A 23,892-nucleotide genomic window follows, 5' to 3' on the forward strand; every position below is an offset into this window, starting at 1 on the left:
TCATGTAACTGCAGTCTGCAGAGATATGTTTTACTTGATTTACTTCTATACTTTTCCCCTAGTTTGAGGATTGGCATGAAAATTCATGTATGGAAAATTTAAATTTTAATAGCTAAAGAAATGTTGTTTAATGCTGTTGAAAAAGATCTTGGGTTTGAGGCCTAGCAAAGCGCTTTCAAACATGCCTTCACAATTTAGGATTCTTAATGAAGGCACTTACAAAAGTATCAATCAAAATCAAATGTGACATTTTTTTTTTTTTGTTAAATCAACCACAAAACACATTAGACCATGAAAATTCAAAATTAGAACATAAAATCATAATCATTACTAAGCAATATTGATCTTTATCAATATCAAGTTTTAGGATTTTATCCAATCAAAATTTTTTATTTACATAAATACTTTTTTTTTAAACACTCATATCATAATTGACCAAGTCAATGACAATCTATGCGATCAAGAAATTCTATTTTCGGTAAGAATGATCGTACAGATGACGTGACCGAACCACCCTGGCCAAGCCAAGCCAGTACCTTCTCAAAGACAACGCACCACAGTTGCTAGTCACTGCTCTATGCCACGCCACGGTGGTTCCAGACCAGCCCAAAAGGACATAAGACGCTTTATGAAAATCAAGTTCATTATTATCTCCCATTGGATTCGGAATTGACGTCCGCCGAGAAAACCCACAGCTACTTGACAGCCTTTCCTTCCACTATAAATAGTAGACCTTCATCTCTCAACGCGTATTCTTTTTCACAAAACACGAAAATTGCTCTCTCCTCATACCCATAAGCCCTAACCCTAATTTCGTTCAGAATCTCTCCCCGATTTACGATTCTCGATCAAATTTCTGCTCTCTAAAATTCGGTAAGTTCTCCTTGTTAAATCTCTCTTTAATATTGTATTAATTAGCGCATAAAGTTTGCACTTTTTTCAGCTGAATTTTTTGAGTCCTTTTCTGTTTGATTATGAAAAATCCAGCAAAACAATTGTTTCTTTGTTATGTGATTTCGGTACTTCAGGTTTTTTTTTTTCTGAACGAATACTTAAGCTGAGATTTAATTGTGTTTTCTCTTTCGGATTCTTATTGCTTTCTCAGCATCCAAGCAGTATTATTGGTGTATTTTGAACTTCGTTTGTACCTATTATTGCAAACTCCGTCTCATCTTATAATGTTTAAATATGAAACCTTGTTTTCATGATTGGTTGGTTGATATAAGCATCTAGGATTTTTTTTTTTGTTCAGTTGTTTTTGCTGTCAATTTTTATGTGTAGACTTATTGTTATGTTTAAATCAGATGGCGACTAAACCACTTACAACTGAAACAATTGCTCTGACTGAGAAGAAGATGGACATGACATTAGGTATTCTTTTAAACCCCCGCCTGTTGTGTTTTTTTTATTATCTTTCATTGTATTCCTTTTCCTTTATGAGCTAACGTGAGATAATGTGTGATATGTAGATGACATTATTAAAATGTCGAAAGTTGCTCCAAAGGGTAAGAAGCAGCAGCGAAGGGCTTCGGTAAGTTCCTTTCTTTCTCTCTTTTTGATATTTTAAGAGAAAACAACTGTTACTGAAATATTCTCGTAGCACAAAATTGTTGAATAGTATCAAATGTCTCTCCCTCTGCAGAATAAAGCCCAGAATTTTGTAAAAGGTGCTGCTCAAGATAAACCAGCAAAGCTGCGGCGCTTTATGGACGCAAGGTCTTCCATTAGACAGGTGCGTGAATGATATTGCTGGGTTGAATTCTATTTTTAATTATTTTGTGCATTGTCACTAACATTTTGTCTCGTTATTTGGTTCCAATATGTTAATCAGGGGGTTCTAGCTCAGAGAAGGTCAAATTTCCAGGGGAACCAATTTCCCATTGCAGCTGAGGCTGCACGAAAGGCAGCAGTTGCTCCTCTTCGCAATAGGGCTTTTAATCGTAACCGGGTACCTAACTGGAAAGCAAGGTATTAACTTCTAGTTTTGGAAACTTGCAATGCGTTTTGGTTTTTAGTTCTTAATTGGTGGCAGCTCCCAATAATTGGTACCTAATTGTATTGATTGTGAATTTACTTTATTACAGGTAAATATTGGTGCTTCTATATTAGTGATGACCTTCTGCCATTTGCTTCGGATAAAACATTTCAACTCCCATAATTATGGAACACCTGCATATATTTTGTTTATTCGGCAAGAAGTCAATTTCGGAGTGTTTCAAAGTGTTGATTGTTTCTGTAGATGCCATCCAGAATAGATATCTGCATTATAAATTCTCAATTTGCGATCTGCAAAGTTACCATATGTTGAGTAGTGCATATCTCAAATCATTATGGACATTCTTACAACTGGAGATTTGTGGGGTTGAGTTCACTGGTTGGTAATGGGATCACAAGACTTGGGCAGGGATAAGATTTGCAAGATACGGAAAAAAGTGAAATCAGTTTGATTACTTGAAGTATGTAGCACGTAGCATGAGCATAATGTAACATTGGATAGAGCATGTACTGAGGGCTAGTAACTGTTATGCATTCTAAGTGGCTCAGTGTTTGATAGGATTAACTTGTTGACGTGTTCTTCTATGTCGAGTGGGTGTTACTATAGTTTCCATAACGGGTTTGGAAGTTAGCACATGTTCCTTGGCTTTGAATTCAAGATATCACCATCTCCAGTTTTTCAGTTCATTCTGAATATGCTGGCTTTCTGCAAGTTATTAAATCACTAATCCTTCAGATGTGATTTATAGGTCCAGCTTATTGACATGTTTTTCTATGTCGAGTGGGTATTACTGTAGTTTCCCTAAAGAGTTTGGAAGTTGGCACATGTTCCCTGGTTTTGAATTCAAGATATCACTATCTCCTGTTTTTCAGTTCATGCTGAATATACTGGCGTTTCTGCAAGCTTTTAAACTGGCATGTGATAGGTCCAGCTATTCAACCCATTTTGCTTTAATATTTTCTCTTCAGTTGACCTTGCAAATATGTATTAACAGTGTCTATGATCTGGGAGGCAACATTGGAGAGTTCTTCTCCTTTGTGATGAGCCATAGGGTTTTCGGGAAGCTTCTGTCTCATGGAACTTTTCACTTTTTCTAGTTTATGCAGACTGATACTTACACCTTCCTCCTCTTTGGGGTATTTATTGCCTGCTAAATGGATGGTTGAGTCTCCTCTGCTTTAAGGTGCAATGGGTTGGAATTAAAGTGGATAGTTGCACAACCAAACATCAGTTGCAGATTACAAAAGAACAAACTAAGCAACAGTTGTGTTTCAGGTTTTTTGTGTATAGAAATTTTGTTAAATGGAATAACAGAAGGGGATTAATATGCAGTTGATGAATGTCGAGTAGGGGCCAAGCCTTCTGCCTCTTTGTTGTTTTCCAATTCTTTTAGTGGTTGGAAGCTGTGTCCTGTAGTATGTTTTGTGGTCTACAAGTGGTTGGAGAACCATAACTTGTCGTTCAACAGAAGCTCCAGTGGCTTCCACTCTCAATGTGTTTGCCTGCTTAAGCTGGGATCAGTAATTCCTTGGGGAAGGCATTTTACCCATTTGACGAATGGGATGTTCATTTGGTTTAATGGCAAATGAACCCCCTGTTGTGATTCATCAATTCTGCTGCCATGTGAAGGTGTTTTGTTGAGGGTTTCTGTGAGTAATATGTTTGCTTGGTGAGGCTTGAATTCAGATGAAGGTTTGTGGTTAGAGGTACCTTTTGCAGACTAAAAAGGAGCCACACTGCTGAGAGAACATCATTTTCCTACAACTGTTTTTTCCTCTAATGGTTTGTCGCATTAATTGGATATGTTTAGAATTGTGATGGTAAGGCACTTTAACCTCTCATCCAGTCGAATGCATATCTGCTCGTGATCCCCTTGCAATTACTTGGTGTTGGTATAGGCGTATTGATAGCCATCATCTCTGTTGTCTAAGTTAGCTAGCTTTTAGAAGGTACATGGTATTCAATTCTTCAACCATTTTTTCTATTTCTGGATGCAGGGTTGGTGCTCCAATTCTTCAGAGAAGGGCTGGAAATGTTGGCTACGTTACTAAGGTATTCTTCATTACTTAATGGTGACCTTTAGATTTTTTTCCCTTCAACATTATCGAGTGTTAGTGGCTTGTGTGGTTGAGTAATCTATAATGAGTGCGAGTTAAAGAGTCCTGGTGGTAAATGATTGGCTTTCTTTGGTCACGGTTGAGTAATCTTTAATGAGTGTGAGTTGAAGAGTCCTGATGGTATATGATTGCCTTTACTTGGTGATGGTTCAGAATGGACAATGAGTGTGAGTTGAATAGTCTTGATAGTAAATGATTTCTTTGTTCGGTCAATGACATTGTGGTTTCTAAAAACTTGTTCATTGGGTTGTAGCAATCCACCAATTTGGTGGAAGCTTTAAGATTCTTTGGAGTATAAGGAACCAAATTGTAGTTTTTGTTTACACTCTGGATATTACACTTTGGAGTTCCTTTCATATATGTTCTTTGTGAAAGTAAATCATTGTGAGAAAAGAAATTGATTTTGACTGGTATTATTAGTGGTTCATCTGGAATCTGAATAGATGCCATTTGATCTCTGTTGCTTATGAAGTCAGTGTTTGGTGTGCAGCTGCCACTTCCGCAACAGCAGCAGCAGCAGCAGCTTCGGCAGCAAGAGAGTGCACTTCCTAAGCAGAGGCCTCAAACACTCGATTTGCTCTTTGCAAACATGAAGGAGCAAAGGATGAGGGCCCAACCACGCCAGAACAATGCCGTACCTCGCAACATTAGGGGTGTCCAGCAGAGGCCCCCTTGGGGAAGAGGCGGACGATTTGGCAACTGATTCATACACATAATGTGCCAGCTAGAAAGGGTTTTTCTTCTTTTTTTCCTTGGTTCAAGAAGACAAGTGCTGGAATTGTATGTTTACTTTGTCTAGATCCCAATGTGTAGCCGATGGGGGTTCATATCCAAAATATATTTGGGCCGTCCGACTTTTGTTGCCTTTATTTTTTCCATTTTAATGACTTTGGAAGACTTTGTTTTCGATCTTGTTTCATTCACTGTGACAATGTGTATATATATGGTAGCAGTCTCTTCTGTTGTGGACAACTGTGTAATTCATGCTTTCAAATACCATTTTTTCTTGGTATATTCCATGTTTTTATGATTTTCCGATGCCTCTTTCACCCTCAAAATTTTGTTATCCTGTTCGATTGTGCCGTTGTTTCATGTTATCCGTTCGATTGTGCCAATGTTTCTTTTGGTGCAATTCACGTTTGAGTTTCTGGTCTCTGAAAGTAGGTAAGTTCTTCGAGTGTTCTCCAATGTTGGACAAGGTTTCAGTAACCGTAAAAGATCCTATGTTTAGCTTAAGGCTTAGGTTGTTCTTAGAATGCTAGTGCAATATGATTTTAATCTGAGCTTCCTTCTATATTCAACTGCTCAACAGTTGATATTTCCATAAGCAAACTAGATTATAAATTGATATCAGATTTGACTGTTTAACTGCCAGAAAGTGACATTCTGTTCTTAACTAACAAGAGGATGAAGATGCAAATGACCAACTAGTGTAATGGTTTGGAGTATTTACTTCCTCAGGCATGGTCCTGGATTCGAGTCCTAGCATCTATGTAGTGTGTGAGTTTAGTATGGTATTGCCCAATAAGAAAGGTCCTCCCACACCAAAAAAAAAAAAAAAAAACAAGAGGATGAAGATAAATGATTAAAAATATCAAACACACTAATTCCTTGGCTCTGAGTTGTTGGTATGTACACAAGTATGTAAACCATCCTAAAAAAGAAAGTGAAAACATCTATGAATTGCGTGGAGGTACTTGAAAAAGAGGAGGCTCAGTTAACTTTGTATTTGGGTCTCTTTTTTTCTGCAGCAGCAGCCGTATTTCCAAATAAATTGAGATGAAAAGAAAAGTAAAAAAGAAACACAAAAATGTTATCATCAACCCTCTTGCTCCATTTCCTTTATAAAGCCCAAGGAAAATGTTCACAGGTGCAAGCACAATCACCAGTCTCCCCACCCAATGATGGATCTTGTTCCAGTAGTCTTGGGTCTTGCTGCTACTGGATGGCCTCACAATGAATTGGCATATCTGATCAAATCAAAAACAACCCCAACAAACAAGGTAAAAAAAAAGAGAGAGTTATTCATTAGTTTCGAGAATGGAACACATAACTTTGGTTGCGCGGATAAATACTCTTAACCAACAAACCTGTGTGGAACCGAAAATCATAGTTACGTATGACTTTGATGAATATTTTGTATTATTTTGAGAGGTTTAAGAGAAGGGGAAAAAACACCTGAAGAACACTGAGTGCGAGGATAGTGAATCCAAGGACTCTGTGGTAATTAAAATCAGCATGGATGAGATCATAGAGTGTCCTTCCAACAGCCACAGCAGCAAGACCAACAAAGAAGCCCACAAACTGAATTGATGAATGAAGGTAGTACCATAAAGGCTCATACTGCCTAAAATGTCTGGCTATAGGAACTCCAAATGGAATGATTATGCCCCATCCAGTTATAGCCAATATTCCATGGGTCAGCTTCACGCTTGTGCTGTCTACAAAACCAAGATATATAGCACCTGCATGCATGCATATGTACTATTAATTCAATTTCAAATTTGGATCATATTGGTTAATGATCATGTTGAAAAGAAAACCCCTAATAACCTCAAGATAATGAATACTATTAGACGATCACTAGACCCCAAAAGCTTAAATTGAATGTCTTACGGAACAAATATAATGGAATTGTGTGGCGACGATGGGGTTGGAAGATTCGATATTAGACAATCACTAGGCTCCAAAAGCTTAAATTATCAAGGAAATAAGCCAATGATGTTTATCAAGCTAACAATTACGTCATTTGCATGGAGAAGCTGACATGTAGACATAGAGAAGCATATAGGTTAAGGCTCCATTATGGGAGGTTTAGAACACTGTCATATAGAGAAACATACAATTTCCCCAAAAACTTAAAGCCGTCTGAAAATGAGCTAACAATGTATGTCAAGCAAATAAATATGCATGTGTGTATGAGAAATGAATTGACAAATGAACCAACCTCTGGAGAAGTCAACTGCCAAGGAGCTTCTGTATTTATGCTTCGGCAGGATATTGTTCTCAGCAGGCTTGCCAAACCCGCAAGCAAATAGAAATGGCTGCCGATTGAGACGTTGGGGAAACTGGAGTTGAAACCCCATGTAAATCATTTTGTCCTTGAGAACAATGGTAGGTGTAACATTGGTGAATTTCAAGTCACCTCTATCTGGTATCCCTTCTTCACTGGTCATACGTCCACTTAGAAAATACTGTTTTACTGTGCCGGATTTACCATCGTTGTTCATCCACCCCACCACCGCACTCGAACCGACCATCATCCCGTCCCTAGACACCCCGACTGAGATCCAATTATTCTCATGTATCCCCGTTAGTATCACGGTAACAACGGCGTCATTGTCTTGATAAAACTGTCACGTCATACTTTGTGACGTCATGTCATACGGTCTTAAAAAGAAATTAATTGATTAAGAATGAAAATGAGATGATGGTGATCACTTACGCTAATGCTGTAGCCGTGCCAATCAAGGGTTGAACAGATGGATTTAGGGATGTCATGGTAGGGTGGAAGAAGAACATTTGAATTTGTTGTACAAAAATTAGGCACTAGAATAGTTGTTGCATCATTCCGACCAGCATTGACCAAGCTCTTCTTTGGCTCTAATAACAATATCATCATCATGTATATGAATACATCAGAAAATCTTAATATCCAGTAATTTGAGTTGCCCATGATCACCATATATGATCAAATGAATTAGAATAAAAAAAAAAATAAAGGGGAAGAAAATCTATATTCTGTGAATGTGCATGTTGATCATGATGAAAAAAATCTATAAATAAAAAAGAAAGATATGACAAACTTAAATAAATTTATTTTTTTGTTCCCATTTTCTTTAAAATATACTTTATGATGTTGGAAATGAAATGCCAGTTTATGAAGAAAACAGGGTTTGAATTCGAACACGGATGAAGACGATCGATGGTTGAACTCAATGTAGAGTGCACAGTGTTTCCCGCCATTTTCCAAGAGATGGTAGCATTGTCCGATGTCCACTAAATTTCCTGCACCTCTCATGACCGCAAGCTGTAACAACCAGAGATATACAGAGCAGAACCGGTCAACGAGGTCCTACATTTTATCCTCCTAATAATAACCAAATTACATAATCCAAACACAAAGATACCGATCGGCAATTAAAATAAATATAACGCTTATACCTAATTTAACAAAGTGATATGTAATTACTCAACCGTTTATAACTTGTGTGAGGTTGTTCCGGTCACTTAGTAGTGTTGGGTAAGAGAATAATAAATTCAGTTATTCAGTACTGTCACGTGACATTTTTCCTACGAATTCCCCTAATAAGAAAGATTCATGTTTTGGCTTCTCTACACATCCAATGTTGTTGAAGAAAATGTATCTTTTTGTGATTATTTTCATTAAACGGTGGACCTAGTCTTCCTTCCAAATTCCAATGGCTCAAAAACCCTCATGGACGTTACTAAACTTCCATACCTGTTCCATCCAAAAAATAAAAATAAAAACTTCCATACCTGTCGCTGGTCTTGTCCCAACTCATAACGTCTAATAACCACCTCTCGTTCCTCATCTTTATCACCACAAAACCCATACACACAAACACAGAGACCTCCATTTCAGAAATGACTTTAATAAACCTCAGCTCCCTATCCCCATGGCTCTCTCGTCTCTCTCACTCCTCTCCACCACTCCCCATTATCACCACCAACGCAACCAACGCCTTGCTGTTCAGAATCCAAACTACTTCCATCAACTTCTCCAAGCTCCTCACAACAAAAGCGTCATTGGGTGAGAGCGAAAGTGGCAGTGGGTTGGCAGAGGACTCTGTCTCCGAGTTGTTAGACGATGAGTTGCTTAGTAAAGTTTCGGGTGCTAAAGACGCCCAAGAAGCACTCCAGATGATCGCAGAAATTACTGGAAGAAATGGTGGTTTAGTGAGTGCTTCTGATTGTTGTGCTATTGTATCAGCTGCCCTTAAAAGGAACAACCATGACTTGGCTCTCTCTGTTTTTTATGAAATGCGTGCGAGTTTTGATCAAGGTACTGGTTTGGGTTTTAATATCAGTTGCTCTTGTGTTTGGAAGACTAGCATTGTTTTTCATGATAACCCAACATTCCAATTTTCAATTGTGTTTCAAAAAAGGAATGAGTTTGTCTATTTATGTTCATCTATGCAAAGATTGCCTGGCTGACAGTATTGCTCAATGGTAATCTAGAATACATACAACTTATGCCAATTTGGGAGTGTGTGTTTGTAAGAAATTTACTGCTGAATTCCATTGTCTAAATTCATCTGTTGTTTTTAGTACATTACTTGTGGGAAATTAACTAGGGACATTGATCACCTGTTCTGGGGCAGGTGTTAATGAAAATGGCCCTTTTGTTGAGAGGTGGAAGTGGTCCAGACCAGATGTACGCGTATACACATCATTGATTCTGGGTCTAGCTGCATCACTGAAAGTTTCTGATGCCCTTAGGATGATCAACAATATTTGCCGAGTAGGAGTATCTCCTGCTGAGGAGGTAAAAGCATTTCTTTTTTTCTTTTTTTTTGCCTCTTTCTTTCAGCATTTGGTTTTTCCCCGAGCAATTACATTTGTATTTTATAAGGAAACTATGATCAACTCATAATTGCCAGCTTTAACTGCCCCTCACTAGTTTTGTTGGCTGATGTCGGTTTTAAACTATTAATTCATTGGTTTTCAATTTTGGACACTTGAAACCAGTAGTCAGGAAATAAGACACTCAAATCATTGTATGTACTTTAATTGTCTTCTTTTCCTTCATTCAATTTGTCTTGGACACATGTGAAAAACATCTGACTGGCTTTAATGTGGTTTTCAGGTCCCATTTGGGAAGGTTGTTAGGTGTCCAAGCTGTATGATAGCTGTTGCTGTTGCACAACCACAACATGGTATTCAGGTATGCATGTCAAAAACCAGTGAACTCATTTTTGTGGAATACATGAGATTGGATTCTTTGTTCAAAGCAATGGTACTCATGCCACAAATCTGGTGCAGATAGTGTCGTGTGCAAAGTGCTGCTACCAATACGAACTTATTTCTGGCAACATAGCTAGTATTGAGTCAGAAGAAATCAGGTGGGTTTATTTATCTGCTTTTGTTTAGCTGGTTAATATTGACTCTCTATAGTTTCTCTATGTTTGAGAACATGGGCAAGAGCATTTTCCGTAACCAGTGTATGCACGATGATCTTGCTCTGAGTTCCTCAGAGAGCTACGGATTAATATGATTTATAACAGTTATACATTTTTTAGCACAGACTTGTGAACCTGATTACAGTGTCATTTATTGGAATACACATCAAACTTATCACATGTTAATTCTATGTCAATCACACAGCTAATATATGTGTGGTGTTGATCCTGGGATATTGACTTTTTCTAAGGATCTCCTCCTGCCGAACGCAGCATGGATGTTCCAGCTTGGAAAAGGGGGCTAAGATTCCTGCAAATAATGAAGCAAAGTGTTCCTGCTGCTGTTCACTCCATTGTGGTATAATATTATTCATTATGAATGTTCAATTTCCCATTTTATATCCATGAAATTCCACCTATATCATATCTATGTTGTTCTTGATCATCATTTTCCCTCTCCTTTTTCAGGTTCAAACCCCTTCTGGTATGGCTCGTACAAACAGGTTTGCTACTGAAACAGTTGATCTCCCAGCACAGGAAGGAGAAAGGGTAACTATTGCTCTAGCAGCTCCATCAAGTGTTTACAGAGAGGTGGGCCCCTTAAAATTTAGTCCTAAGGCTCCCAACTTTTATCCTGGGGAGCCTATCTGCCTGACTAACCATGAAGATGGCCGGGAGTCAAAACTATTAAGAGCCCCTACAAAAGACAGAGGATCTTCGCTAACAAACCCCTCCATCCTTTTTCCAATTGTTGCTGTTTTGGCTTCTGGAAATGCTGCCTCTGGAGTTATAGACCCCAGCCTTCCCCAATTCCTTCCAGTTGCTGCAGTGGCATCTCTTGCTGTTGGAGTTACTCTGAACACATTGGTTTTCCCCCAATTGAGTCGTGTAAGCAGTAAGCTAGTAAATTTTATTTTTTTTCCATTATAAGTGTAACTTGTGATACCCAAACCCCCATCCTCGCCCTTCTGAAAACGGAAACAAAAAAAAAGATCATTGTTAATTGAAATTTCAGGTTCCTATCAATTAGTATTTGGTTTCTTCAACCCCTTCACAAGTATTGAGGGGCCAACTTTTAAATTCTTTAGGTACGCTAGATGTTTGAGGATTATGCAAGTAGTTTTGTTTACTCAATCTAACCTGGTTTGTAATGTTTACATATATTCCATTAAAGACATTTCTTGAACAACTCAGAAATGTATGTTGTTCATAATATACTTGCTTGTTTTGTCAGCTTCCTCGGAGATTGGTGGATACAGTTGCTATCAAGCAGCAACTTTTATCTCAATATGACACACTCCAATCTCGTATAAAGAGCCTAAAAGAAGCTGCTGAGAAAGAGGTAAGCCTCCATGCTAGTTGTGACTGTGATTTATTAAACTTTACAGTGGAACATCCTACGTGCATGAAGATTTTTGTTGATTATTTTGTCTAAAAAGTGAGTAGCTTTGTGATCGTAAAAAAGTGGCCTAATCTCTAGCAATCTGAACAAAAAAAGGGTTATTCAACAATTTTGTGGCAGAAATCACATCTTGCCCCTTTCCTTTCATGCATAATTAACTGAGTGGATTGAAGATATAAGAAAGATGTTCACTTATTTCCTGTGCAGGTCTGGATGTTGGCTCGGATGTGCCAACTTCAGAACAAAATTTTCGCCGTAGGAGAGCCTTCTTATCGGTGAAACTCTCTAACATTATTGTTCTTCCTTTCTTAACTAGTAGTATGATTAGTTGAAATTATTTTATGCTTGAATGTCTTTTTAGTGATGTAGCAAATAACGAGTTAGCATCGTCCTCTGCTTTCAAGTTCACTAGTCTGAAACAAATTTGTCTTTTAATATCTAGTGCTCGAAGAAGTAGAGTCAAAAGGGTTCGAGAAGGCTTGGAAAATTCTCTCAGGGGACGGATTGAACTTATTGACAGCTATGCAAGAGTATGGTTTTGTCTTTAGACACAACTTAACCCCCCCTCCCCTCTAAATGTTGTCGACTAATATAGCTATGCTGTCCACTTATCAGATTTCTTCAATGATCGAAATTGAGGTGGAATTGGACTCTGATGTTCTTGCTGCTGAAGCAGCAAGCAATGTGGTAAGCTCAAATTACTTACATAGTTCCTTCCCTTTGATATGCCTTTATACAAGCTAACTAGGTCATTCTTATTTGCAGGAAAATATTGCTGAACAGATACAGCAAACCATGGAGCTAGAAAATCTTGAAGAGGCATCTCCTTTGACTTTGCATTAACCAAAAAAAAAGAATTTATAATATTCATTCATAAAAGTAAAAGAAATAATATTATTTGGTACATGCATTTGTTTGCTAATCATATATACTTTTCTCTACAGAGATGGAGAATACAAGTTGAAGCAAATGATGAGGCAGAAAGACTTCTTAGTTCCCAACCGATGCCCACTGAACAGGTTTAGGAACCAAAATAATGAAGTAAATGATGAAGCACATGGTGATAACTCCCAAAATATCTCTTTGGTTGAATACATCAAAGGGCAGAACCAAATTCCTATCACATTCCATGAAACAATGCTGAAGGATATAGGACGTTTGAGAAGCTCTGCCCTGGCATGACTTTGTGGAAAGAGCTTGGTCTCTTCAGGTGCTGCTTGTTCATGTCCTGCTGAAGACCGTCTAACTTCGGTGGTTTGATTTATGAAGGCATTTCATGTCTATAGAAATAAACTGACAGCGTTCATTGGAATTTCCAATTGATCACCACATTTGTAAGTGTTGCAAGAAAGCTCCCATTTTATATAGATATAGTTTTTATTTCTATTTTTGTGGATATTACTGTCAAAAATCTGATGCTCTGTGTGAAGAATAGATCCCTATTTTTTAACTTTTAATCAACTTTGACTGCAACTAGAAAACTTTTTTCTGATCAAAGGTCGGAACGATTCTCTAACTTCTTTTTTCCTTTTCGATAATCACTTGCTGGAGTCAACAAACTTACAGAGATTACAATTGTAGGTACAGACACTACCAAAAATCATGCTTACAGTAATGAAAATCAGGTTTTAGAAAGCAACCTGCCCTTCTCTAAACTAAGTAAGATGACATGAGATTCCAGCTAATTTTCATGTGGGAGGGCATCGATGCCACAAACCGAAGGATATCTGGCTTTGAACTAACTGCAGGGTGCAGGTTGTCTAACTTCTGATCCAATATAAGAAGGAACTTAGCAATATTAGGGAGTACAAGCTCTCTACAGTGCAGATGTAACAGAGGGACTTTCGACAGAACACTTCCTTTCTGCACATCCAGACCGGCTGGCCTCCGCAACTTGTATGGTAGCCCAGATGTTGGCTCAATATCAACATGAGGCATTTGTTTCCATCTCCGGTGTACAAACCACCCGTACTTATAGTCGCCCACAATTGGTGTTCCGAGGGCTTCAGCACAATGGACACGGAGCTGTACAAAAATGGCAGAGTTGAAATCAGAGACAGCCTAAAATTCAGTATCGACCATTGTTTTAGGAGACAGAAAAGACTCCAGAAAGTTTTATGCTCTATAGCTGCACTATCACACTAAATTCATTGTACCTGATGCTTCCGGCTAGTGAGTGGACGTAATTCAATCCATGAGCATCCATTTATTGTGGGACCAAGCACCCGATATTGAGTTATAGCCTTTTGGGAAGCTTCTAATCCTGATTGATGAGCCAAGATTACCCGTTCTGTCTTCCCATTGTCAAGAAGCACCTGCAACCAATGACAATATAGATACAATCACATTATTCCTTCAACATTACATAAACCTGGAAACTGAATTTAGAGAGGGATAGAGAACCTTCGAAAGAGGAGCACAAATTAAGCCTTCCTTTTCCTTAGGAGAGCCTATGACCAATGCCCAGTACCTCTGATATCTTGCTTCACATGCATCATCCCAAGCCTAAAATTACCCAAAATCCTATCAGCCTTAAGAATAAAATCTTTAACAAAATTACATATGCGTAGTGCTAGCAACACGAGTTATAATACCTGACACAATGATTTCCCCTTATTGAAGTCAGTGTATAACCATTGCAGAAGAGAAACACTTTCTTTTGTTCTCCCCATTAAGTGGAGGCCACTGCTCTCTCTGTCAAGCCGATGAACCTATAAAATATGCAAACGGGGAAACAAAGATGAGCTAAAATGTTGGATATGGCTACATGAATTGGGGAATGAAATAAACTCAAAGGAGATCCAAAGAGTCCAAGACTGCTCTAGAATACAGCAAGGATTTCTCCTCGAATTTGATTTAATATGAGTCACAGAAAACTAAAATCTTACCAACTTAGGACCTTCGTTATTACCATAAGATAATGCTGCTGCTGCCAATGCATCCATGCTGTTATGAACTGGCAGATTACCCTAACAAAATCATTACATGTACAGAAATCAAATGGTGGTCAAATAAAACAGTAGAACCCTACAACAAATGTCAAATGGCGCTCCATAGATTCTAACCTTGACCGGCAATTTCGGGGGCTTGTTCAGCAATATTATAGCAGAGTCCTGAAATATAACCAATGTATATCAGAACTAAGAAACCAAAACATCGAACAAACAAAAACTCAATAAGTGTTTAAACTTCAAAACATGCCTTGTACTTGACACGCCTCTGCAAATACTCAATCTCATCTGCATTTGGGTACAATGTTCCACTTGGTATGCAGTCAAATCTCCTTGAAACCCTACTCTCCACAACCGAAACCGGTATGTATACTCTTGCCCCTACCTCCATGACCTCACTAGGCCTAATCTATTTGCAAATTAAATTAAACCCACATCAAATTAAACACAATCAAACACACCCACAAAGCTGAAGCTACTAAACATGGCAAAAGCAAGCATCTTTACCTTTCTCATGGGTTTCATTTGCCCTTCCTTTTCAATCAAACCTGGGCATTCCATCTGCACCTACAAAATAAAATTGAATTTTAAAAAATTTAAATTTTTATAAAAAAAACGTAATTTTTGAAATATGATAATAACACTAGAGTGGTTCTCACTTACAAGGCCTTGCTTGAAATGGGACTGAATGGTAGAGTCGTAAATCCCATCGAAGTAATACTTGACCCAACTGACGGCGGTGACGCGCGAAACGACGCCGTCTTCATGCGACCTCTTCCCCGGCAGAGGGTGGCCGGGGAAGGGCGGCAACGACAGGAGCTGCCTGGGCTTCGGGCCTTCCTTCGGTGGGCCCAACCTGGCGATATGGTTCGAGACCCGGATAAGCGGTCCGGCGCTCTTCGCTGGCGGAGGGCATATTCGAGAATATTCCCTCCTGGACACGTGGCGGCAAAGGACGCGGGTGCTCCTTCTCCACATCGTTTTTCACATGCCGTACCGACGGCAACGACACGCGGGAGCGAAGAAGAAGAAAGAAGGTTTGATGGGCCGAAGTGATTGGGCCTATGGGGTTTCTCTTCGGTGGGCCCAACAAACTCAATTATTTGGCTTACGACAGGGAATGGTTTGTCGTATTTGGGTAATTGGGGTTGTAAAGAGGTGTCTTACGGCCCAAATTGTGGTTTAATTTAATTTATGTTTTGATGCAATATATAGCTAACAAGCCAGCCACGTTTGGCTTTTGCACAGTACATATTAGCTTTCAACTATATTATTTTAATTGTTATGTTCTTCATTATATCATCAAAAGGATTACGAGGTCACAAGGTGGGTGAACTGAAATGAGAAAGATGGGACCTTTATTAATTAGCTTCCTTTTCCTATACATCCCAATACAATATGTTAGACAAGTTAGGACACTTTGATAAGAGAAGTTACGACGCATTGTAATAGGCGAAAAGATATAAGATAAGTTATGGAGGATAGAAAAGTTTGTGGGAAATACTTGTTTAATTTCAAATATTGCCCATGTTTGGTAAACTGAAGTATGAGAAAACGTTTGCCAACGGGTCTAGCCCCCAATGGAAAAAAGGGCATTGATTTGCATATCAGTGATCTCAAGTTCGAATCACTCGTGGTACATTGATAATATATATGTGTGTAAGACAATTATGCCCCTATTAATAATTTAAAACTATCAATGCATACATTGATTACATTTTGAAAAATTAAATAAAAGATAGAAAATGAACCAAACCGAACCTAGTAGTAGTAGATGTAAGAAATTTATACATGCACCCAATACGGCATGAACAAAGGAAAAAAGAAGTTTGCAGCCCAACCATAAAAAAAAGTCCAAAAATTATAATGGAAGGTCACCTACATTTTGCATGTGTGAGGTTTTCATTGGGTTGAATTTAAAAATAATACAATAAACATAGAAAACATAAAAAAAGTAAAAGAATGTTTATAGAGAGTGTGAAGTTTATGAAATAGAGGAGAATGTGCTAATAATAATTTCCACATGAACATTGATGCACCGTAATGATCATTTATATTAAAAATATGTTTAGGTCCCTTGAATTCTGACGAAGTTAGTGACCAAACGACCTAACTTCAATGGCAAGAATAATTTAAAGTAAAAATAATTAAAAATAATAATTATTTAAAATTTCCTTTTTCAAACCCATGCACGTCACCTTTAGTTTCCGTATACTTTTTGCCTTCCTGGGGATAAAGTACAGAACCTTAAATTATGCCTTTTATCCGTTTCCTGACCATTCACGAAAAGCAACAGGTTTTGAATTTATTTGCAATTACGTGTTCTGCACTTCCACAAAAAGCCATGCAGTTCCTTGTGATCACAACTTCACAAAAACAAACACGTATCCACTCAAATAAGTAATGCCAAAACTTCAAAAGATAAAGGCCCACCTCTTTTTTTTTTTCATTATATTCTTTTATCAGATGGTGGAGCTTTGATTGCATTGTCATTTTGGCCTTTTTAGAATGAGAGCATTTTTTTGTTTTGGCAAAATGTTAGAATGAGAGCTTGGATTATTACATAATTACATAATTACATAATTATGATTTTTAGTCTTTGATTAACAATGACAGAGAGAGAGAGAGAGAGCACTCATTGGCTCTTGAAAGGTGAATCAAAACTTTATGATTGAAGAGTTTCATATATCTTTCTAATATCTAGAATATATTCTTCAATCCTATCCCAGAAAAATGAAGGTGAATATATTCTTGATAAACTTCCTTTTTAGATCCTCTCATTTTATATGATGGAATGAGATGGTTGTAGGTTTATAGCTTATATTAGAAAGTTAATCAAATGCAATTTTTTACATACTATGGATACTGGATTTTGTGTGATTCCAACTCAACGTGACATGCTGATATAGTGTTATGAGTCCATTCAAATTATAACATGCGTTAATTATTAATATGTACATCTTAGTTAAAAATAATTGTCCGCACACATGAGTTTAGCAAAATTGACTAGAACTTATGTGCTCCTTCACCCTGCACTCGAGTTCGAATCCTCCTCCTCTTAATTTAGATTAGATTACGATAGAATATCATTTTGTATTATAAAAAAAAAAATTCCTATACTTAAACACATGTTATAATTTGAATGAACTCGTATTACTATGTTAGAATACTATAAACCTACTTTTGTATGATTACAAGATAAGATCATGAAATCATGTCCTCGGACTACAACATTCTACATCCTACCTCTTCTTACTATGTAAAGCTTCGCCTAATGACATAATCAATCAAGCAAATATCGACTTGTGAGCTATTATGAATTCTTCCTTGACATAATTAAACAAATTAGAGGAGGGTTGCAAAAAATTTAGCCTCTATAGCTTAGATGTGTTAAAAAATAAAAATGAAATCGATCACTATTAGTTACATTAACTAACTCTTGATCTCGTAGTACTTTCCTTTTTATAAAAAAACATCATAAGTTCGTAACACATTTAAAAGAAAAATGTTTATCATTCGTCTTATAAACAAGCATTAAACTAACCAAAGGGAAGGTTTTTATATCGACTCACAATAAAACCGATGGCATAATAAAATGGCATTCATCAATCATTTTAATTTCATGTTGTCAACCATTAAATAAGGTCAAAATCTGTCAATTTCGTTTCTTTGTCTAGGAATAAATTAGCACATAAATAATTTCTCAATCTCGCCAAATAAACGCCAGCGATTTCATGAGAGATACGGGGGCCCACATCATATTTATTAACCTTAAACCCCCTAAATGTTTTTTTGCCTTAATTCCATCACCATCTACAAGATTCTACCCTTTAATCTCAATTGGCAATGACATTTAATTTTGACCTAAAAAAGGCAAACACCAATCGCCATTGCCGCCCCCCTCCGTAACTTTCCTCCCCAAGTCCTCATCACTGTGCTGGTCGACATGTGAGTCTTCGAAGCTTCCCAAATCGCAGCTGCCGAGATCGCGCCACGTGTCAGATCTGGTCCACACAAAAACCCCTTTTTTCCAATTTTTAATTCCGAATTTCAGTTACTGCCTCACTGAGACTTGAGAAAACTGCTTTGCGTGTTCTTCTTCCTGTTCATGAAATTGGAAAAGGAGGAAAAAAAATTAATAATTTAATTGAAGTCTCGCTGGCGACTGGCATCGGTGCCTATATATTGGCCTCCTTTTCATGCTTTTGTTGCGGTGCCAACCAAAAGGTTCACGCTTTTGCACAACCCACAACTTCTCTCTCTCCTCTGAATCTTCCTCTGCCTTGCCTACTTCGCTGTCGTATTGACAGCCCTGAATCGTTCATGGCCAAGACCATACTGGTCACCGGCGGGGCCGGTTACATCGGCAGCCACACCGTGCTTCAGCTTCTGCTCGGCGGCTTTAAGACCGTCGTCGTTGATAACCTTGATAACTCCTCCGAAGTCGCCGTCGACCGTGTCAGAGAACTCGCGCGTGAATTCGGCAAAAACCTCTCCTTTCACAAGGTTTGGCTATTTTTGTTGAATTTGGCAATTGGGTTGATTGTGTGTTCAATTTGCACCCTCTCCTTGCTTTCAATTAGTTGTAATTGATTTGGAAGAAGCTTACGCTCTTTGGTTTTTGAACTAAAAATGTGTCTGATTACTGCTTGTTTATACCTAACTTTCAAAATTGCAATTGTAATTGGAATGGCAGTTAATTTATTTAAGAAATAAAACAATGGGTTTTTCTTTTTTTGTTTTCTCTTTTTGGTGGGTACATAGAAGAACTGAATTAAAAACTTGGGTTTTTAAGTTTGAGTTTTTCATAGTTGAAAATTTGGGAAATTTATTTAATTCCATGATTTTTGTGTTTTAGTAGCCCCTGAGAAAGTATGCGCAGAGTTGAGTTACTATAATATATACTTACAGATTTATGAATTTAAGCGCTGAGAAATAGTAAAAGTTTTGAACTTTTTCAAGGACCAGTGTGTTCACTGTTACTTAGATTTATGGATGGTCATGAATTCTCATAATTATGTTTCCAATTTCAACTGCAGGTGGACCTCCGGGACAAACCAGCACTGGATAAACTCTTTTCTTCAATAACGTAAGCATGTTCAACCCAGGAGCTTCCCCAAAACTTGAGCATGTCTTTGTTTTGCAATCTAAGTTATGGTAATCTACTATAACTTCCTCTTGTTGATGTCTCCAAATTGCAGATTTGATGCTGTCATACACTTTGCTGGACTCAAAGCAGTTGGTGAAAGTGTGCAGAAACCATTGCTGTATTATAACAACAATTTAATCGGGACCATTACTCTGTTGGAAGTAATGGCTGCCCATGGATGCAAAAAGGTTGGTGCTATGCCAAACACTTAGTTCCTGAGCTCTATAAGAATATTGATGACATGTAACTGGTGATTTCTATATGATGACACTTAGTCCCAATTTTTATATTAATAGTACTTTGTTGGTGATTTCTTTTAAATGCAGATTTTGATTTTATCTGATCTTTCTTTGACATGGATTTCACATGACTTTGAATGATTTCAGCTTGTGTTCTCATCGTCAGCAACTGTTTATGGTTGGCCGAAGGTGGTCCCATGTACAGAAGATTTCCCACTTGTTGCAGCGAATCCATATGGACGAACTAAGGTATATCATATATCACCTCTAATTAGCTCATCAAATGTCAGGTTAAGTTCTCAGTAAGAGCACATGTTGTGCAACTCCATTTTAGTTTATCATAATTTTGATTTGATATTTATGCAGTTTATCAGTTCAGATGATGTAGATTGTGTTTGTCCCCTTTTTATGTTGCTGCTTAGGATTTTCTTCTTTGATATCTTCAATGATGTCTAATAAGGCTCTCTTTCAGCTTTTCATTGAAGAAATTGCTCGTGATATTTACCGCTCAGACTCTGATTGGAAAATCATATTGCTGAGATACTTCAATCCAGTTGGTGCACATCCTAGCGGTCATATTGGTGAGGATCCCCGTGGTATCCCAAACAATCTCATGCCGTTTGTGCAGCAAGTTGCTGTTGGCAGGCGTCAAGCCCTGACGGTGTTTGGAACTGACTATAATACCAAGGATGGTACTGGGGTATGCATTCATTTAAGCCTTTTGCCTTAAGCCAATTCTTTCATATCTGAGCATGATACTCTCCTTACTTGAATACTTAAGATTTTCCTTCGTGTCTTGTATCTGTGTACATCAATACTTAACCTTTGTTATTGTATGGATTTATAACGTGTTATTGTACTTGAAAATTTTGGGGCATTAGGGTTGCATCAGTTGTTTTTCCTTTTCTGTCTTTGTCCTATACTATTGTTGAAGGCTCAATCTTGATTGTTTGTTCAATTTCAGGTTCGTGATTATATTCATGTAGTTGATTTAGCAGATGGGCACATTGCTGCCTTGCACAAGTTAGATGAGGATAAGATAGGTATGGGTTCTAATATCCCCACATTATTTAATACTTGATGTGTTCCTGTTTGTCTGCCCCCGTGATTTTTTGATGCCATACCACACCCTCCAAGTTATTTAGTATCTCTTGCCTTAAATGTGTTGTTTTGGTGTTGTAGATCTCATGTTATTGTGGTTCGGACAGGGTTTAATATAGAACTTTTGCATTTTATTTTTCCTTTGTTCCACAGAGATGCTCAATTTATTAACATCATTTGTAAATTTATGCATAGGTTGCGAGGTGTACAATTTAGGAACAGGTAAAGGAACATCGGTCTTGGAGATGGTTGCAGCATTTGAAAGTGCATCTGGAAAGGTCTGTATTTTATTGTCAAAGATTTCTGTGTTCTTCCCTCATTTTGATCTTTCTGATTCTTATAAACTTCTGTATGCTTATAAATCAAAATTGCTCTGGTGATTTGTTTCACAGAACATAAATGGTTCTGTGAGGCAATAGTCCTTGACACATCACTTGGTTATTGAATTGGTTCCCCAAGCCCAACTCTCAGCTGTCAACATTGTGCTATTTGTAATAGTGGGGTCTCATTCTGTGAAGGGTTTTCTGTACATCTGTGCAATTTTTATTTGTTAGGATAGAGGTGCGTCTAACCTGCATAGTAGAATAATTTATGTCAAATTTGGACAGAATTATGGGTGATGCTTATGAGTTTGGACATAACTGGAATGAGGTCTTTACAACATTTAGGTTTCCTAATCTAGGAGTAGCTTGTTCGTTTGCCTTAACTATCAATATTTCAAACCTAAGATGTACCTCGTCCACTCTCCGTCCAGCCCTTAACTGCCACCACCCTCACACAAAAAAAGGTCAGTCGAAGTGTGTGACCTAATAATGACTTGTGAGTACTAGAATTCCAGAGTTGGAGAATATTGTGTTCAGTTCTTTTGTTCTACCTAACCTAGGAAGAATCTAGGACCTTGTTCCACAATATTCATCCGGGTTTAACATTTCTCAGTTTTTGTTGGACAATTTGTCTTTTTGGTTAAGCTTATATCTCTACTCATTACTATTTCAGAAAATTCCTCTTGTCACATCTGGGAGGCGTCCCGGTGATGCAGAAGTTGTCTATGCATCAACAGAAAAGGCAGAGAGGGAACTCAACTGGAAGTGAGTACTGAGTGTTGCAAATTTTAAGCATGGTTTGCCATAAAGATTGATTTCTGACATGTCTAATCTCCCTGCAGGGCGCAATATAGCATTGATGACATGTGCCGGGACCAGTGGAACTGGGCTAGCAAAAATCCATTTGGCTATGATACCTCAGATTCTACCACCTGAAAGCTGATAGTTTGATATGCTTTATATTTTAGTTTAGTGTTTATCAACAGTGGAACTAGACTAGCAAAAAAACCTTTTAGCTTATGGACATGCAGACTGAAAAGCTGATAGTTTCATATGCTTTATATTTAGGTTTAGTGGTCAACTCTCACCCTCGGTGTAAAGCTTTTAGTGGCCTAGCAGAGATTAGGTCTTCCTCCTGAGTTTTGTTGGCAGATTTTAAGCTGTTAGTCATTGTGGTGTTGTGATTCTGGCCAATTAATGTCATCTTTTCATCTTTACTTAAAATCAAAGTTTTAGTAGTACAGTTCTAACCAATTGCTGTTACTTGTGCTATCCTACATGTACTTTGAATCATAAGATTATGAGATCAGATTGCTTTTGCTGTTTTATTTGCATATAAGGATTTGGAATGTCAGAATAAACTGTGTTAAGACCCATTTGGGTTTGATTTGCTTACTTGAGATACCAAGTTCTTTTTTCCTGAAAGTTGCGACTATATCATTCGTAGGCCTAAAGTTCTGTAATGAGAGGTTACAGTGAGGAGTTATAAAATGAGGGTTTAAGAGTCGTCGTGTTGGATTGAACCCATCAACACACCCCCTAACATAATCCCCTCATTATATCGGTGGAGTTATGTAAGTCTTAACCATTGTGGTAACAATTTATTAGCTTTTCAACGGGAGCCATTTTGTTCCTGGGTTTTACCTTGCATTTTCGAAACTTGCACGCTGTGTTGCCTCAACGATTTGGCGACTGTGACATCACTTGGTGCCGTTGGGTTGGACTTCAACTAACAAAAATGGTGGACCTTTCCTTCTTTATTGTCCAACAAAGCAAGAATTCAAATTTACATAGAGATAGCTGCTGCATGAATTGGAAATTTGAAACTTAGAATCTTCATTCATTATTATAATGAAGATGTAGGAGATAGAGCATCTTAGGCTAATAATTGTCTGTACAAAATCATGGTGTCCCAACGGTCCAACAGCCAAACAGCTAAGATTCAAACTCCAAATCTTGTTTTGGCGCACTTCAATTGAAACCCTTTCTTTACTTTAGACTTTAGTAGTTGGTAACTTGGAAAATTATGATCAATTTACGAGAGAATTATGTATATTAACCGTTCATTAATCGAAAGACATTCTGCTTTTTGACTCTAATTTAGAAACTCCAAGCTTTAAAAATGCTACTCAATCCTGTGGGAACTCATTAAGTTAGTCAAATAACTTAGCCCAAAGAGTTTTTACCATATGTATCACAATTCCACATAAAAATTGAGAAATTTTATTTTGATGTAAAAAGAACGAGAATTCATGTCGGATTCTTAAACTCCGAACATCATATAAAACTTTAAAAACAACTGAAAAAGAAAAATTAAAAATCCAAATGGAAGGTTGGATCTAACCATGGCTTAGCGTTTAGTCAAATAACATTTGCTACAAAGTTTTTTTAAGTTCTTCTATTCAAATAGAGAATTTGTAATATATAAAAATTAAAAGCAAAGAAAAATAAAAATAAAAAATGTAGTTGTC

The 23,892-nt window shown here is 37.6% G+C and overlaps 5 protein-coding genes across 7 annotated transcripts; 3 read left to right on the forward strand and 2 right to left on the reverse strand.

The window, feature by feature from the left end:
- The first annotated feature begins 612 nt into the window (after window positions 1-612).
- Window positions 613-5,127, forward strand: LOC110769671 (uncharacterized). The gene is made up of 7 exons (XM_088253462.1): window positions 613-873; window positions 1,305-1,371; window positions 1,470-1,531; window positions 1,643-1,732; window positions 1,832-1,968; window positions 3,994-4,048; window positions 4,604-5,127. Exons 2-7 carry the CDS (start codon window positions 1,305-1,307, stop codon window positions 4,814-4,816), a joined length of 624 nt encoding a protein of 207 aa, XP_088109588.1. The 5' UTR covers window positions 613-873; the 3' UTR covers window positions 4,817-5,127.
- A 490-nt stretch (window positions 5,128-5,617) lies between these two features.
- LOC110769667 (cytochrome b561 and DOMON domain-containing protein At3g61750-like) lies at window positions 5,618-7,819 on the reverse strand. The gene is made up of 4 exons (XM_021973692.2): window positions 7,559-7,819; window positions 7,061-7,466; window positions 6,292-6,578; window positions 5,618-6,083 (listed from the first exon to the last, which is right to left on the reverse strand). Exons 1-4 carry the CDS (start codon window positions 7,796-7,798, stop codon window positions 5,790-5,792), a joined length of 1,227 nt encoding a protein of 408 aa, XP_021829384.2. The 5' UTR covers window positions 7,799-7,819; the 3' UTR covers window positions 5,618-5,789.
- Window positions 7,820-8,687: 868 nt separating this feature from the next.
- LOC110769684 (Pentatricopeptide repeat (PPR) superfamily protein) lies at window positions 8,688-13,139 on the forward strand. 2 transcript variants are annotated; one of them, XM_021973714.2, is made up of 12 exons: window positions 8,688-9,139; window positions 9,459-9,622; window positions 9,944-10,021; window positions 10,120-10,199; window positions 10,530-10,614; window positions 10,725-11,144; window positions 11,491-11,598; window positions 11,866-11,933; window positions 12,101-12,188; window positions 12,274-12,345; window positions 12,424-12,477; window positions 12,603-13,139. In XM_021973714.2, exons 1-12 carry the CDS (start codon window positions 8,722-8,724, stop codon window positions 12,681-12,683), a joined length of 1,716 nt encoding a protein of 571 aa, XP_021829406.1. In that variant the 5' UTR covers window positions 8,688-8,721; the 3' UTR covers window positions 12,684-13,139. The 2 variants fall into 2 exon arrangements, with proteins under 2 accessions (XP_021829406.1, XP_088109692.1); XM_088253566.1 differs by having other exon boundaries at window positions 8,708-9,139; window positions 10,725-10,847.
- Window positions 13,140-13,164: 25 nt separating this feature from the next.
- On the reverse strand, window positions 13,165-15,641 carry LOC110769685 (Pseudouridine synthase family protein). 2 transcript variants are annotated; one of them, XM_021973716.2, is made up of 9 exons: window positions 15,273-15,641; window positions 15,117-15,170; window positions 14,860-15,018; window positions 14,724-14,771; window positions 14,547-14,627; window positions 14,253-14,369; window positions 14,062-14,163; window positions 13,815-13,973; window positions 13,165-13,683 (listed from the first exon to the last, which is right to left on the reverse strand). In XM_021973716.2, the coding sequence occupies exons 1-9, from the start codon at window positions 15,585-15,587 to the stop codon at window positions 13,309-13,311; spliced, it is 1,410 nt and encodes a 469-aa protein (XP_021829408.2). In that variant the 5' UTR covers window positions 15,588-15,641; the 3' UTR covers window positions 13,165-13,308. The 2 variants fall into 2 exon arrangements, with proteins under 2 accessions (XP_021829408.2, XP_021829407.2); XM_021973715.2 differs by having other exon boundaries at window positions 15,117-15,176; window positions 15,273-15,639.
- Window positions 15,642-18,670: 3,029 nt separating this feature from the next.
- Window positions 18,671-22,749, forward strand: LOC110769686 (UDP-glucose 4-epimerase GEPI48). The gene is made up of 9 exons (XM_021973717.2): window positions 18,671-19,115; window positions 19,649-19,698; window positions 19,811-19,946; window positions 20,145-20,246; window positions 20,470-20,697; window positions 20,962-21,040; window positions 21,294-21,376; window positions 22,095-22,186; window positions 22,264-22,749. The coding sequence occupies exons 1-9, from the start codon at window positions 18,933-18,935 to the stop codon at window positions 22,355-22,357; spliced, it is 1,047 nt and encodes a 348-aa protein (XP_021829409.1). The 5' UTR covers window positions 18,671-18,932; the 3' UTR covers window positions 22,358-22,749.
- Window positions 22,750-23,892: the final 1,143 nt, after the last annotated feature.

This window comes from Prunus avium, chromosome 5 (assembly GCF_965620075.1).
Source record: "Prunus avium chromosome 5, drPruAviu1.hap1.1, whole genome shotgun sequence".
NCBI lineage: Eukaryota > Viridiplantae > Streptophyta > Magnoliopsida > Rosales > Rosaceae > Prunus > Prunus avium.